We start from the raw sequence: 14,717 nt of genomic DNA, 5'->3' as shown, positions 1-14,717 counted from the left end.
ATTTGGCACACATATAGAGGCTAGTCTGAAATGTTATCATAGCAAATTTTAAGTCTCTAACTCAATCCCTCTACCATCACCATCTGTCCAAATTTGCACTCACGTTTATGCCAATAACTAATAAAAAAAAAAATGTTTTCCTCTGATTCCTTGGCTCAAGATGATACGATTGCACTCTATGATGTCATTTTTCATCATGAATTTTTCTGCCATTTTGAATTTTCCAAGAAACCTACTTTTTTAAACTCCTCCTAGACCGTGAGACCGTTGCTCTGATTTTCATGAAAATTTAACCAGATCATGCTCAGACCATGGCGACAAAAAAGTTATGGAATTCAAGATTATTCGTCAAACCATTCTCGAATAACCCGCAAATGGATTTGACGAAGTACACGGTAAAATGGATGTGAGGCTATATCTCTAAACGCTTTAGCATATTCTGACCAAAATTGGTGTGTTTTATAACAACTATGACTTAAATTGGTGTGTTTTATGACAACTATGACCTGACGGTAACTGCACAGTGCCACCTAGTGGTGCGGATATATGAAAAAAATGGCTATTTTTGCTTATAATTTCTGAATGTTTTGGGAAAAAAAATCCCAAAACTGGTCTCTAGATTTGGTGCACCATGTCAAATGACCTTTTTGTTGTAAAAAGCTATATTTTACAAACGCATTGACGTATCATTATGAAACTTGGTATGTGCTATCATCACCATGCGCTGAAGTTTCTCAAAAGGTTTCGAGACAGTGCCACCTTGTGGCCAAATTATAATAAAATTTAAAAAAACTTCTACTAGCTTTTGATTAGCTTTGCCTATTACCTATTGAAATTGGTCATGCCAAGAACATAGATACCAAATTTGTCATAGTCAGATTTTGATTTTCTTTTAAAACATACTAATCCATTTGTCATATTTTCATAAAATTCGAGTCTGATCATCTTCTGACCATGCTGGCAAAAAGTTATGGTTTTCCTGGCGGTAGATGAAACTGTTTTTGTTCCTCGCATCAATGAATTTGATGGCATAATTCCAAACTGCATCTGAGGCTGTATCTCTGCAAAGCTTTGACATATTGACCCCAAACATTATGTGTGTCATGTCACCTCACACTGACCATCAGTTTGGTAACAGCGCCAACTATTGGTAAAATATGATAAGCCATTTAATCATATTATTAGTGATTGTATTTATGATTTTTTTTTTTATTATGATTTTAACTAAATTCCTCTTAAAATGTCTTTAATTACTCATTGTTGCAGTTGGTCTGATACTCCCAGCCATTCTGGTGTGATTTATGCTTTCTTTGTGCTTGGCCCCTTAATTGCTGCTTTCAGCTAAATTTTTTACTTGAATTTACCTGAATGATTGAGCCTCTATAGAATATTTTACATAATTTTAAGTTCACTAGTGTAATCGGAAAGAGTCTGACTCAGATCATCTGTATTGAATGCAAGTTATATCAAGGGTCAGTTCATAATAATTTAACAACCCTTGCTCTTTGTAAATGAATGTTCTGCTACCCTCTTGTGGCTGTAAGTTGATCAGCAGGTATGTTTTTTTATGAATATATGAGCGCAGTTTCATAATTGAACATTTAAATTAAAGAGAGAACCTGTTCATAGCTACTAGATTTTTGAATGTGGGCTAGTTTGTGAGAGAAGGGTCTAGACTCTTGACCACCTCGTTTCATCCTCTTCCTGGTGCCTTTAGTTTTTATTAATTAGCAGCTTTTTCTGCTATGCGTAGTTGGTTTATTTCCTTTCATGTTGCAGAAAAAAACAGCCTTTATGCTTTAAAAAAAAAGTTATATATCAAAGGCTATATCACAGGGCTCACATAGTATCGTTTGTAAAACTCAATTGAAGGACTTTCCAGAATTACTGTAGTGGTGGCCTGGTTGTGTGTTAGAAGTGCAAAACACACCGGCTTTTTCGTTGAACGTAATTGAAAACGTTGTTTCTTTCATATACAAAGAAAAGAAAAAAGTCTTGGTGCTTAGTCTCTTGCTTCTTATTTAAGCTTTTTTTAATGGTGTTAGTCTAGTATAGGTAGCATGCATGACCGAAGGTCTATACAGGGAGTTTTTTGCTGGTTTCAGTATTTCAGAATACGAGTCTGATAAAAAAAAAAATGTATTTAATTAAGTTGGGGAAAACATTTATCCTGTGATGAAAGAGGGTCAGGACAGGAGGGCTTTAAATAAATGACAACAAACAATAAATAAATTTTGTTACATGTATGATGTTCTCAATTTTTTGTTTCTCATTGTGTTACCAGGTAGCCTGATGGACTTGGTACATACCGGTACATATGTAGTCATAGCTTAAATGTTATGCCAATACTGGTTATACAGTAGCCTAATGTTAAAAAGTTTGGGGTCAGTAAGATTTTTTTAATGTTTTTGAATCTATTTGATCAAAAAATACTGTAAGACAGTAATATTGTGAACTATTATTTCAATTTAAGAATAACCAATAATGGGGTCCAAGCACTGATGGCGCATGTGAATGATTACCGATCCAATATCTTATGATGTGGTTTTTACAGCAAAGTCCTTCTTGAATCTTCAGTTATAGTTAGGGTTTGATTAAACAGAGTACACATGCAGGTGTGAAAAGGGGCAACTGACTTTCAAAAGAAATCATGTTAGTGATAATGTTAGTTAAAAATAGAAGTAAAAAAAACCTCTGTAAAGAAAGTGACAGGAGTTGTTTGCTGATGTTTTCTTACTCCATGGCCTGAAACAAATATATATCAGTGATATTTGTCTAAATGCATTATATTTAGTGCAAATATGACTTGGCAACAAGTTAATGGTGATTGATTATATGATTGATGAACAAACTAAATGAAAAAATGAAAAAAACATTTAGCTAAACTCAGTACCTTAAACCAGTCATGGAGATGCTTCATCTCCAGAATGAGATCTCCAGTCTTTTCTGTGGCTTAGGCTACAGACAAGTGCAAATCATCTGGCAGCTTTCTGTGCAAAAAAAAAAATGAGATAGACATCTGATTGTTAGGTTATTTTATTTTACACCTGCTCTCTTTGAAGCTACAGGTCTTTTTTGTATGATTTACAACTCAAATTATCCATCTTTGTTCTTTGATGAAGATCTCACCTTGTGACAGGCCAGGACTGCTTCAGATGTTCGCATAGATCGAGAGTAGGTTGTGAGCTGTGGGATAACCTCCCCACACCATTACGAACATGACGATCCCTAGTCGACTTTGCGTGGTACCTGCCGTTGAACTCAACCTTTGGAGAACAGTACAGTACATGTTGACTATATATATATTATAGGATGCATTTCTGTGAGCAAATTACCAAAGGGGTTCATAACACGCCACTTTGAAGGCAGATTTCTTCACCCAAAGTCAATCAATTTGACCTCTATGGTGTCCTTTTTAAGGTCAGGACTCTGTGCAGGCCAGTCAAGTTCCTCCACACCAAACTCGCTCATCCATGTCTTTATGGACCTTGCTTTGTGCACTGGTGCGCAGTCATGTTGGAACAGGAAGGGGCCATCCCCAACCTTTTCAAACAAAGTTGGGAGCATGAAAATGTCCAAAATGTCTTGGTATACTGAAGCATTAAAATTTCCTTTCACTGGAACTAAGGGGCCAAGCCCAACCGCTGAAAAACAACCCCACACCATAATCCCCCTCCACCAAACTTTTTACTTGGCACAATGCAGTCAGGCAAGTACCGTTCTTCTGGCAACCGCCAAACCCAGACTCGTCCATCGGATTGCCAGACAGAGAAGCGTGATTCGTCACTCCAGAGAATACGTCTCCACTGCTCTAGAGTCCAGTGGCGGCATGCTTTACACCACTTTATCCAACGCTTTGCATTGCATTTGGTGATGTAAGGCTTGGATGCAGCTGTTCGGCCATGGAAACCCATTCAATGAAGCTCTCTAAGCTCTCTCTCTTGAGCTAATCTGAAGGCCACACAAAGTTTGGAGGTCTGTAGCTATTGACTCTGCAGAAATTTGGCGACTTCTGCACATGGTGTGCCTCAGCATGTGCTGACCCCGCTCTGTGATTTTATGTGGCCTACCACTTCGTGGCTGAGTTGCTGTTGTTCCCAATTGCTTCCACTTTGTTATAATACCACGAACAGTTGACCGTGGAATATTTATTAGTGAGGAAATTTCACGAATTGACTTATTGCTCAGGTGGCAACCTATCACGGTACCCCGCTTGAATTAACTGAGCTCCTGAGAGCGACCCATTCTTATACAAATGTTTGTAGAAGCAGTCTGCATGCCTGGGTGCTTGATTTTATATAACTGTGGCCATGGAAGTGATTGGAACACCTGAATTCAATGATTTGGAAGGGTGTCCCAATATTTTTGGCAATATAGTGTATGTACACTCACCTAAAGGATTATTAGGAACACCTGTTCAATTTCTCATTAATGCAATTATCTAATCAACCAATCACATGACAGTTGCTTCAATGCATTTAGGGGTGTGGTCCTGGTCAAGACAATCTCCTGAACTCCAAACTGAATGTCAGAATGGGAAAGAAAGGTGATTTAAGCAATTTTGAGCGTGGCATGGTTGTTGGTGCCAGACGGGCCGGTCTGAGTATTTCACAATCTGCTCAGTTACTGGGATTTTCACGCACAACCATTTCTAGGGTTTACCAAGAATGGTGTGAAAAGGGAAAAACATCCAGTATGCGGCAGTCCTGTGGGCGAAAATGCCTTGTTGATGCTAGAGGTCAGAGGAGAATGGGCCGACTGATTCAAGCTGATAGAAGAGCAACTTTGACTGAAATAACCACTCGTTACAACCGAGGTATGCAGCAAAGCATTTGTGAAGCCACAACACGCACAACCTTGAGGCGGATGGGCTACAACAGCAGAAGACCCCACCGGGTACCACTCATCTCCACTACAAATAGGAAAAAGAGGCTACAATTTGCAAGAGCAAAATTGCAAAATTGGACAGTTGAAGACTGGAAAAATGTTGCCTGGTCTGATGAGTCTCGATTTCTGTTGAGACATTCAGATGGTAGAGTCAGAATTTGGCGTAAACAGAATGAGAGCATGGATCCATCATGCCTTGTCACCACTGTGCAGGCTGGTGGTGGTGGTGTAATGGTGTGTTTTTTGGGCACACTTTAGGCCCCTTAGTGCCAATTGGGCATCGTTTAACCCTCTGGGGACCAGAAACGCGCGGGCGCGTTTTGCTCGTTTTTTTTCACATAGCAGAAAAATAGACTTAAAGTACTACCATCATTTCTGTTCATATAGAGTTAAGAAATATGAGAAAATAATCTGTTAAATGTCTACTTTTTTATGTGCGCACATACAATCGAAATAAAATATTGTGCTTTTGTAAAATAAAGAAAATAAACAGGGTGTGCGTTCTGCCTGCAGTCACCGTGAACTTTTTTTCTGGAGCACGTCTCTAATCTTCAACACAACTCAGCTTATACTATTCACCCAGCCATAAGCAATATATCTTTTAAATCGTTTGAGTTTGTACTTTTAAATGATCCGATTCAAAACTAAAATTAATATTCTCCGTTTATGTTATCTATATAAAAAGAGAGACGTGTCAGCCCGTCTCATTATCGTTCTCTCAGCTGATTATCCCTGGTAATGTGACACGCCCACGGAGAGCACGCGCTATTCAAACGCAAATATGTGAAGCAACACATTGAGACGCGTGAACGCCCATAAACTCTGAAAACACACATTATTTTTTAGTCAGATTAATCTACTGTCGTCTTGCGCGGCTATATGAGGAACAATCCTGGGACATTTACCACTGGGTTTATTTTCACTGCGAGGATGAACAGATTCAGCTGAGAAGTAAGTGTTTTTTGCAAGTGCTTTGTTCTAATCGCGATATAGAATAACGTAGTGTCTGTAAACGGAAAAATAGCGTACTGTTAAATGTGAATCATGTGTGTGTGTGTGTGTGTGCGTGTGTGTGTGTGTGTGTGTGTGTGTGTGTGTGTGTGTGTGTGTGTGTGTGTGTGAATGAATGAATGAATGAACGCACAGATACGCACTGTTACAGACTAAATAACATTTCGTTGACTCGTTTTGGATAAAGTTTTTACTCTAAAATAGACATCAAATAAGCTTTTTTTAGGAGTTTCTGCTCATATGTTAAATATATAGTATGTTTTGTCAATAAACTAATCAACTAAGATGTTTTAGTGTTTGTTCAAGCTATCAAAATAATGAATCCTCAACTTTGAAATATGTATGATCAAACTAAGACATTTATGGAGAAAGACAATTTTCTTTTCAAGATGTTTCCAACTCTAACTTTGAACTGAAATAAAACCATGTCTATACGGTGAAGGGTGTGTGATAGAAGTGTCCAGACTTATGCACCCTGTATTTTCCTTATATAAATCCAAACAATCTAAAAGCCATTCTTTTTTAAATCTCCTCATTCTTTGTGCAAAGCTCCTGTAATGATATGGCCTGATAGCACCTAATAGGGCCATTATGGGGAGGGTCTTTGTCTTTCTCAGGTGTGAAATTCCACACATATTAATGAGAGACCACGCCTCCTCGCATAAAGCTTTCTCAAACAAAACACGTCATTAAAAATGTAAAAGACTTTATTGACTTATCTGAATGAGTAGTCAGGATGATTCTCACATAGTTTTGGAGCAAATATTCTAGGCTATGTGATACAATTTTCAAAAGTCTTGTGAAGAAATAATCAATATGTGTTTTGTGGTCTTATTTCAGCAACTTTCATTTTTATTTTTTTCAATAACCACGCATAAACATTATTCTATTAAAAATACAAACATGTACATACATGTTGCTCACTCATCATGGTAGCCAAGTTTGTGCTATATAGAGTGAATTTACACCTTTGCCATTAACATGTTTATAAATAACTGAAAAAAGCACAAATGTCAGTGCATGTCAAAACATCCCAAGGGCCCCAAAAACACTCTGGTCCCCAGAGGGTTAAATGCCACGGCCTACCTGAGCATTGTTTCTGACCACGTCCATCCCTTTATGGCCACCATGTACCCATCCTCTGATGGCTACTTCCAGCAGGATAATGCACCATGTCACAAAGCTCGAATCATTTCAACTTGGTTTCTTGAACATGACAATGAGTTCACTGTACTAAAATGGCCCCCACAGTCACCAGATCTCAACCCAATAGAGCATCTTTGGGATGTGGTGGAACGGGAGCTTCGTGCCCTGGATGTGCATCCCACAAATCTCCATCAAATGCAAGATGCTATCCTATCAATATGGGCCAACATTTCTAAAGAATGCTTTCAGTACCTTGTTGAATCAATGCCACGTAGAATTAGGGCAGTTCTGAAGGCGAAAGGGGGTCAAACACAGTATTAGTATGGTGTTCCTAATAATTCTTTAGGTGAGTGTATACACATATAAAAGCATTTTCTAATTCTCATTGATTGATTATTCTTACCCTTGTACATGATGTCCTGCTCCAGCTGTTCCTCAGCAACAGGGAGGACTTCAGAATTTGGAGCTACATCTTAAATCAAATATATATTATGAATAAAATATTGCACCCTTAAATTAGAGTGGTTCTTCATTTAGGGGCACGTTTGACTTCTCTAATCAATGTTATTCGATTTGTTTCTGAATTTAAATTCTCACATATTTATGGTTTGGTAATGACACCTAATAAAGCTATCCTCTTATCATGTTGTGATTAAAAATCTTTAATTTCATTTCTGACCTTTAAACTGTCACTCTAAAATGTTTGGTGTGATAATGACTGCATATTTGGGAAAGTGCCTCTGTTATAAATTGTTATAATTCTGTTATAAAAATAAAGAAGAACAGAAGTTCCTGTAAATGAAGAATCAGCCATTAATCAATACTTGTATCATCATGACAAGTTCATGTGATTTTCCATCAGAAAGTTTCTGAGATGTTCCTGCCTCACTCTGTTACTCCTGAGCCTGAGTCAGGTCATATTTTTTAGTGAGGAAAGTGGAGATGGAGAGAAAGAAGTGTTTCTCTTCTCTCCCTCCATCAATCTCACCAGTAACAACAGCCGATGAGGATGGTTCTCTAACGTGGTGGTAGTGTATTTGAGTAAGACACAGAGTTCATGTACACTCTACATCAAACACTTTGTTTTGTCGTGAACTTTGCTGTCCCATGATAAAACCGTCTGTCACTCTGATATCAGATACTCCAAAACGTCAACCTACAAAATGAGCAAGAGACTTTCATGCCTTCAAATACTGTCATTGGTGAGATGTTCTAATTGTCATAAAGATTTGTGATGTCATAAATGCTCATAAAGAGGATGAGAATGCAAAAAAGAGAGAATGAGAATGTGTTTCCGAGTACATTAATGTAAACACAATCTGTTGTGTCTGCAGTGAAGCTAAACAGTTGTAAGAGAAATCTCCTCAAACATTGTGAATTAGGTCTTAAAGTGAGCCTAATATAACCTGCTGCTGTTTGTCCTTAAAGGGTTAGTTCACCCAAAAATGAAAATTATGTCATTAATGACTCACCCTCATGTCGTTCCAAGCCCGTAAGACCTCCGTTCATCTTCGGAACACAGTTTAAGATATTTTAGATTTAGTCCGAGAGCTTTCTGTCCCTCCATTGAAAATGTATGTATACGGTATTCTGTCCTTGTCCAGAAAGGATATAAAGACATCATCAAAGTAGTCCATGTGACATCAGTGGGTTAGAATTTTTTGAAGCATCGAAAATACATTTTGGTCCAAAAATAACAAAAACTACGACTTTATTCAGCATTGTATTCTCTTCCGGTTCTGTTGTCAATCCGCGTTCAGTGACGCTGATGACGTAAGACGCTGCTGACGTGTAATCTGGTGCGCCCGAGCTTCGTTTACAGTCTGAGGGAGAGACACACGCTGTAAACAAAACAATCTTCGCAAACATGTCTAAGGATTTCGACACAGAGGAAGACTTGGATTTTTTTACCCAGCCATATTTATTTGAACCCGAATACACGGACGCACCAGATAACACGTCAGCAGCGTCTTACGTCAGCAGCGTCACTGCGGACTCGTAAACGCGGATTGACAACAGAACCAGAAGACAATACAATGTAAAAAATAAAAAATAAACTTTCCAGAAGAGCTTGTACATCTCGTTCTTCCAATACTCTGCCAAAAACTAAAACATCTGTTTGGTTTTGATTATTATCTCTATCGTGGTCATGCTCACGTGACATAGCAGTTCTTCCTCATCATGAAAGTTTATTACTGCATGCGTTTTAAAGCCAAAGCAGTGTAAACTTCTGATATATGGTTTTCTGAGCACACACATCCGAAACATGTGCACTGAAAACTGAAGGGTCAGACGGAGCGTCGCGGAAGTATTAAACTAAGTTCTCTTTCACATGTTAGTGCTTAAACTGTCAAATACACACAAGGTTATGTCAAAACCATGTGAATCAAAGTTCACATAAACACAGTCAGTTATGTCTGTGAACATAAACAGCAATAAAGAAATCGCATGTGTTTACTGCTCTTGATTTAATTCACTTCAGTAGCTTTAATAAGAATACATTTCTTACTTGAATGCTGCTGTTAAATGCTCTGGTGAGGAGATAAACATGGCGGACTGTGGGTGAGGTCTAATACGACGAGTCCATCAGCAGTCGTGGTGGGGACTGCGCAATGTGACGTCACATATGCTACAATCTGCAAACTCTGAAACACTGCTTATGATTTATGGGGATTAAAAAAAAGAGGAGTGGGTGGATTTTTACCATTATAGGGTGGTTGTGTACACACTGCCGACACACATTTATGTTCAAAAAGTGAATTTTGCATAATAGGTCCTCAAACAACAAGATAAAATGTGAAAATCACTCACTTCTTTTTACTGAATAACTTTAGAAGCTTTAATATGATTCAGTGTATATTTAAATCATACTGTGAATGTAAAGGCTATGCAGTGTTTTTTATATTTCATTATTCAATTTCTGTATTAGCCTACCCTATTGAATGCTACTGTTAAATAGACCTGTAGGCCTACTTAAAAAACGTAAAGCCCAATTTAACTTGTAGCCTATCTTTCTTATATTGTATTTGTAACTTGCATTTTTGTTCTTATTTTTAATAACAAAGATTAAATAAAAAAAATAACTATATTGTGATATATATATATAGGCCTACTGTCATTATAATAAAATTAAATGACTGATATTGTGAAATAAAATCTTCTTAATAATTGCCACCCCTAGTAATGTGTATGTTTGTTCATTCTGTTCTGGTCTATTTAAGTTACATGTGGCCAAAACATATATCTGGGAAAATATATAACTAAAATATAATCATTATAGATTTACACTAGCAATATTTTTTCTAATATAGGCCTAATTGTGTGGTCATTTTTGTATATTTTAAGAAAAATATATCACTATTCTTTCTGTCGATGTTGATCAAAATGGCAGGCTAAGAAATGCTTTGCCTATTTGTGCTTTTTGACAGGAATGTCACGGATGTTCAAACCGATGCATTTTTTTTTTTGTAATTCAGTATGTTTCATTCAATGAAGGGTAAAAACAAGATTGTTGCATGATATAATGAGAACAATTTTACCTATGTGAACTATATTGCTTCACAATTCAGTGTATTATTAGGGGCCAAGCACCACAAGGTTCGAGGCACCTAGTATTCTTATTTTTCTTCACTCTTCAGTCTATGACAGCCAATAGAACCGCTAGCGGGAAAGTTATGAAATTTTGCACACATACTGAAGACAGTCTCAACATTAATCACAACAAATTGATGGAGTCTCTATCTCAAATCCTCTAGCACCACCAACTGCTCAAAGTTGAACTTTTGTACTGTAAGAGCTATAAACTAAATTCCTTTTATTCCTTTGCTCATGACGATTCGATTGATGACATTGTTTTCCATTTCAAATCTTATGAAAGACATACTTTTGCAACCTCTTCCTAGGAAGTTTGTTCAATTATTCCCAAAATTGACTCAGATCATCTTCTGGCTAAAAGTTATTAAAAATAAAGTGCATCAATAAATTTGACAAAGAGCACGTCATATCTCTTTAACCTGAGGTGTTATCTCTGCAACGATTTGGCGTATTACAGTTTTTCTGAATTCACACTGTGATTCACTTGTGTTGCAAAACTCTTAACACAGGCAGGCAAAAGTTAAACACAACTAAAACACAGTTGTCATCGTTTACACACAACGGCTCAAAATTGTTCACACATTTCTATTGACGTGAACAAACCAACTACAAAATAAGCCAGCTCAGAGTGCACAGGTGCACTGAATATTGATATTACGAACAATAGATGGAATCAATCTGAGGAGAGGAAGAGTAATTGTAAGAGTTAGTGGACGAGGAGGAAGAGGATGAGGACGAGAAAGAGAGAGATGTGGAGAGTGTTGTCAAGGCTGGATCTGGAGATAGAAATCTTTTGTAACATTATAAATGTCTTTAGTGTCACTTTTGGGCCATTTTTTGCATCCTTGTTGAATAAAAGTATTACGTTTATTCAAAACGAAATCCCCAAAATAGTGTATTTATAAACAGTTATCTTTCCAATAATACCATTGTATATTCTGAATTTTGACACCTACTGTGATAATTTTTAACAAGAGGTCATGAAAACAAAAAAGAATTAAGTGTGTGTCTTAAGAAGTGGCAAGTCTATAGTATAGGCAACTAGTTTAGGCCTATACCTTTTGACACCTTTAGAATTTCATAACGTACGTGATATGACTTAATAAAATAAACCTTGCATTCAGGAAATATGAAACATTGTAGCCTACAATTTGTTGTCCACTTCTAATTTAAATTGTCCACTTAGAATGTTAGGGTGTTTTCACACTAGGTACGGTTGTCTTGTACCGTGCCCTAGCGTGATTACATGCAGCACCTTTAAATAACTGGAATTTTAAATCAAAACAGAAACTCCTGCATTCATTTGATAAAATTTTATTTTCTATGAAAAACCAATCAAGAGCATTAAGGCTGATGCCTGTGTGCAAACAGGTGGTGAAGTCATTGACAGCTACAACCACAGTCACAGGACATGTAGGTTCTTTAATTACAGTAATTCTGCAGCTCAAAGATGCTGCAGGGTTTGTGGCAGCACTGCTCCACAATGCCTCTCTTCCTTATCAGCTCGGCATGATCTTTAAATGCAAAGTCAGCCACCTCAGTTTCCTGGGCAGATTTAGGAGGAAGGAAACCTGGGGGAAAATACAACAATAGGGAAAAACTTGACATTAGTCTAGCCTAATATTAGTGTACAACTGAGCCAATTCTTATTTGGAAGTTGATTCTTTGTAGTTCGCCATTCATTTGGATAAAGAAAAATTCAGACAATTAGATCAAACCTTTATTCATTGACACTGGGGTTAAAATAATTCTGAATTACCGCTATAATATATGCCTAGCCTTGATGAGATACTGTGATGCCTATTTTACACACTCAAGTTGTTTTACACATTATACATATTTTATGCTTCACTACCATTTAAAAGTTTAGGGTCAGTTTTTGTTTAAGAAATGAATACTTTTATTCAGCAGCATGTATGCATGTAATTGATAAAAAAAAGACAGTAAAAACTATAATGTTACAAAGAATTCTGATAATAATTCATGTTTTTTTAGCAGCAAATCAGCATATCAGCATATTAGAGTGATTTCGGAAGGATCGTGTGACACTGAAGAAAAATTCAGCTTTGCCATCACAGGAATAAATTACATTTTATATATAATAAAATAGAAAACAGTTATTTTAATGTGATAATATTTCACAATAATATTATTTTTACTGTATTTTTGATCAAATAAATTCAGCCTTCTTTCAAATACATAAAAAAAATCTTTCCAACCCCAACATTTTGAACAGTAGTGTACATTTCATTATTTGTCTTCCAGTCTTTCACAGTGATCATTACTTTAGACATCACCCTCTGATATGGGGTACAATTCATTTTCAGGTTCTCCGTCACCTTTCTGCAGCTCATTTAATTAAATAGCTTACATTATTATTATGAAAACCAGCTTTAATCAGTATTATTTCTCTGTCTTATTCATGCTATTTCAAAGGTGCATAATAGACTATGGGCATGATATACACTAATTCGGAGAGGGCTGACAAGGAACCCGCAGACAAACCCATGTAGAGCCTATACATCTCGTGCCTACATTGGCCCCACCGTGCAATGTTGGCTGAGGTACACTTACAAAATTAAATACATTACTTACAGTATAGGTCGAATATCTTTGCAGTATCCAGAGTATTATTACTTTCTTATCATTTTATCATTCTTATCCAGAGTAGTGAACAGCACTACTTTTCAAAGCTCCTTTACAAGAAACATAGTCTTTCTTACCCAGAAGAGGGTCAACATCTCTCTTGGGGTTGTAGAAAAAGCCTGTTGGACCACAGACCAGGTAGAGGGCATCGACCAGATGAGATCCACACAGGTGCTGCGGCGCCCCTGCGTTAGCGTTCCCACTGGAGACGGCCAACAGGAACAACAGAGCACCAGCCTGGAGCCACACTGCCATGGTCACGCTGACAGAAAAACAGATATATGCTCTTTAACTGATAAAACAAACGTACATCTACATGCACAAAGTTGCATCAACAATACACCAGTTACAATAGCATTTTCTGTTGATTTACCATCCTGCTGGTCACTTACCTGTACTTGAAGCAGAGGACAAGGAATGGTAGAGATGGTAGAGGAGAGATTGCTTGGGACAAACAGCGTGTTCTTCTCACTTTTATACATGCGTTTAGACAGGTTATGCAGTCTTTGCCTGAATCAGCAGAAAACTAATCCTGTGCGCAAACACACTTTAACACTTTTAAGGGACTGTCCAATTACACATGCCACATTAGCTGTGTTTGCCCAACCAATTCACATGCACTCCTGAGTGATATTACGCTCATGGAAGACAAACACATTCTGGTGCTCACGCAGGTCTAGTAGCCTGTGTTGTCAATCTCAAGTGGGTATTGGTTAATTGTTAATAAGTGTTGGAGACAGAAGTTTACACAGAATGGCCTGATCATGGATCTGCTAAGGTGACAGATGGTGCTTTTCTGTGTAAAGATCATTTGAGTGAAACAGCAGAATATCTCTAGGTATCTCATTCTCGAGAAAATGGGATCAGATGTCTCATTAGTCATTAGTAATGTTTATGACATCCTCACTGACACGTTTTTTAGCAATGAAGATGTGTGAAGATTTTATAGCAAACCACCACAAACGTTCATAATGTTAAAAGACATTCCACACAGGTTAAAAATTGTAGATAGCATTTTCAGCCACAAAATGTATGTGGAAAAATCTACTATTATTTAGCAAAAACAGCTTTTTATGAGACTCCATCTACAGTACATGTGATGTGTCTGCCTTTTTCCCCCATAAAATTGCCACATTTTTAGAATATATTGTAGTATTTTTATCATATTTAGCATTAAATGAGAAAGTGAAGCTACTAAGCTAGTTTAGTGTTAGTATGACATTAGTGCTGTACTTCATGACTTTTGGCCCTTTTTAAGGTTATCTTATAATAAAGCTGTTTTTATAGTAGTGATTGTCATCATGTAGTGAACGTGCCAAAGCTAAATGGATTCAAGCTAACAGAGAGGAAAATACAGTTTATGGGGGTGCTTTTTATTTTACATTACAAGTATGTATTCTACAACACGTTTCTGCAGTCCACTAAAAATCACC

At 37.2% G+C, this 14,717-nt stretch overlaps 1 protein-coding gene across 1 annotated transcript; it reads right to left on the bottom strand.

Annotated features, from left to right (window-relative positions):
- Window positions 1-11,936: 11,936 nt before the first annotated feature.
- Window positions 11,937-13,847, bottom strand: ins (preproinsulin). The gene is made up of 3 exons (XM_056237812.1): window positions 13,677-13,847; window positions 13,362-13,546; window positions 11,937-12,209 (listed from the first exon to the last, which is right to left on the bottom strand). Exons 2-3 carry the CDS (start codon window positions 13,537-13,539, stop codon window positions 12,061-12,063), a joined length of 327 nt encoding a protein of 108 aa, XP_056093787.1. The 5' UTR covers window positions 13,540-13,546; window positions 13,677-13,847; the 3' UTR covers window positions 11,937-12,060.
- Window positions 13,848-14,717: the final 870 nt, after the last annotated feature.

Source organism: Rhinichthys klamathensis, unplaced genomic scaffold, assembly GCF_029890125.1.
Source record: "Rhinichthys klamathensis goyatoka isolate OS25496 unplaced genomic scaffold, OSU_Roscu_1.1 h1tg000501l_1, whole genome shotgun sequence".
Classification (NCBI taxonomy): domain Eukaryota; kingdom Metazoa; phylum Chordata; class Actinopteri; order Cypriniformes; family Leuciscidae; genus Rhinichthys; species Rhinichthys klamathensis.
This window is presented reverse-complemented; position numbering and strand designations above follow the sequence as displayed.

What these genes read in the sequence shown, in the direction of transcription:
- ins (XM_056237812.1), bottom strand. Translation starts at nt 13,539, where the DNA reads ATGGCAGTGTGGCTCCAGGCTGGTGCTCTGTTGTTCCTGTTGGCCGTC. An exon ending in AGATGTTGACCCTCTTCTGG is followed by an intron (nt 12,210 to 13,361) that starts GTAAGAAAGACT and finishes ATTTTCCCCCAG; the next exon opens with GTTTCCTTCCTCCTAAATCT.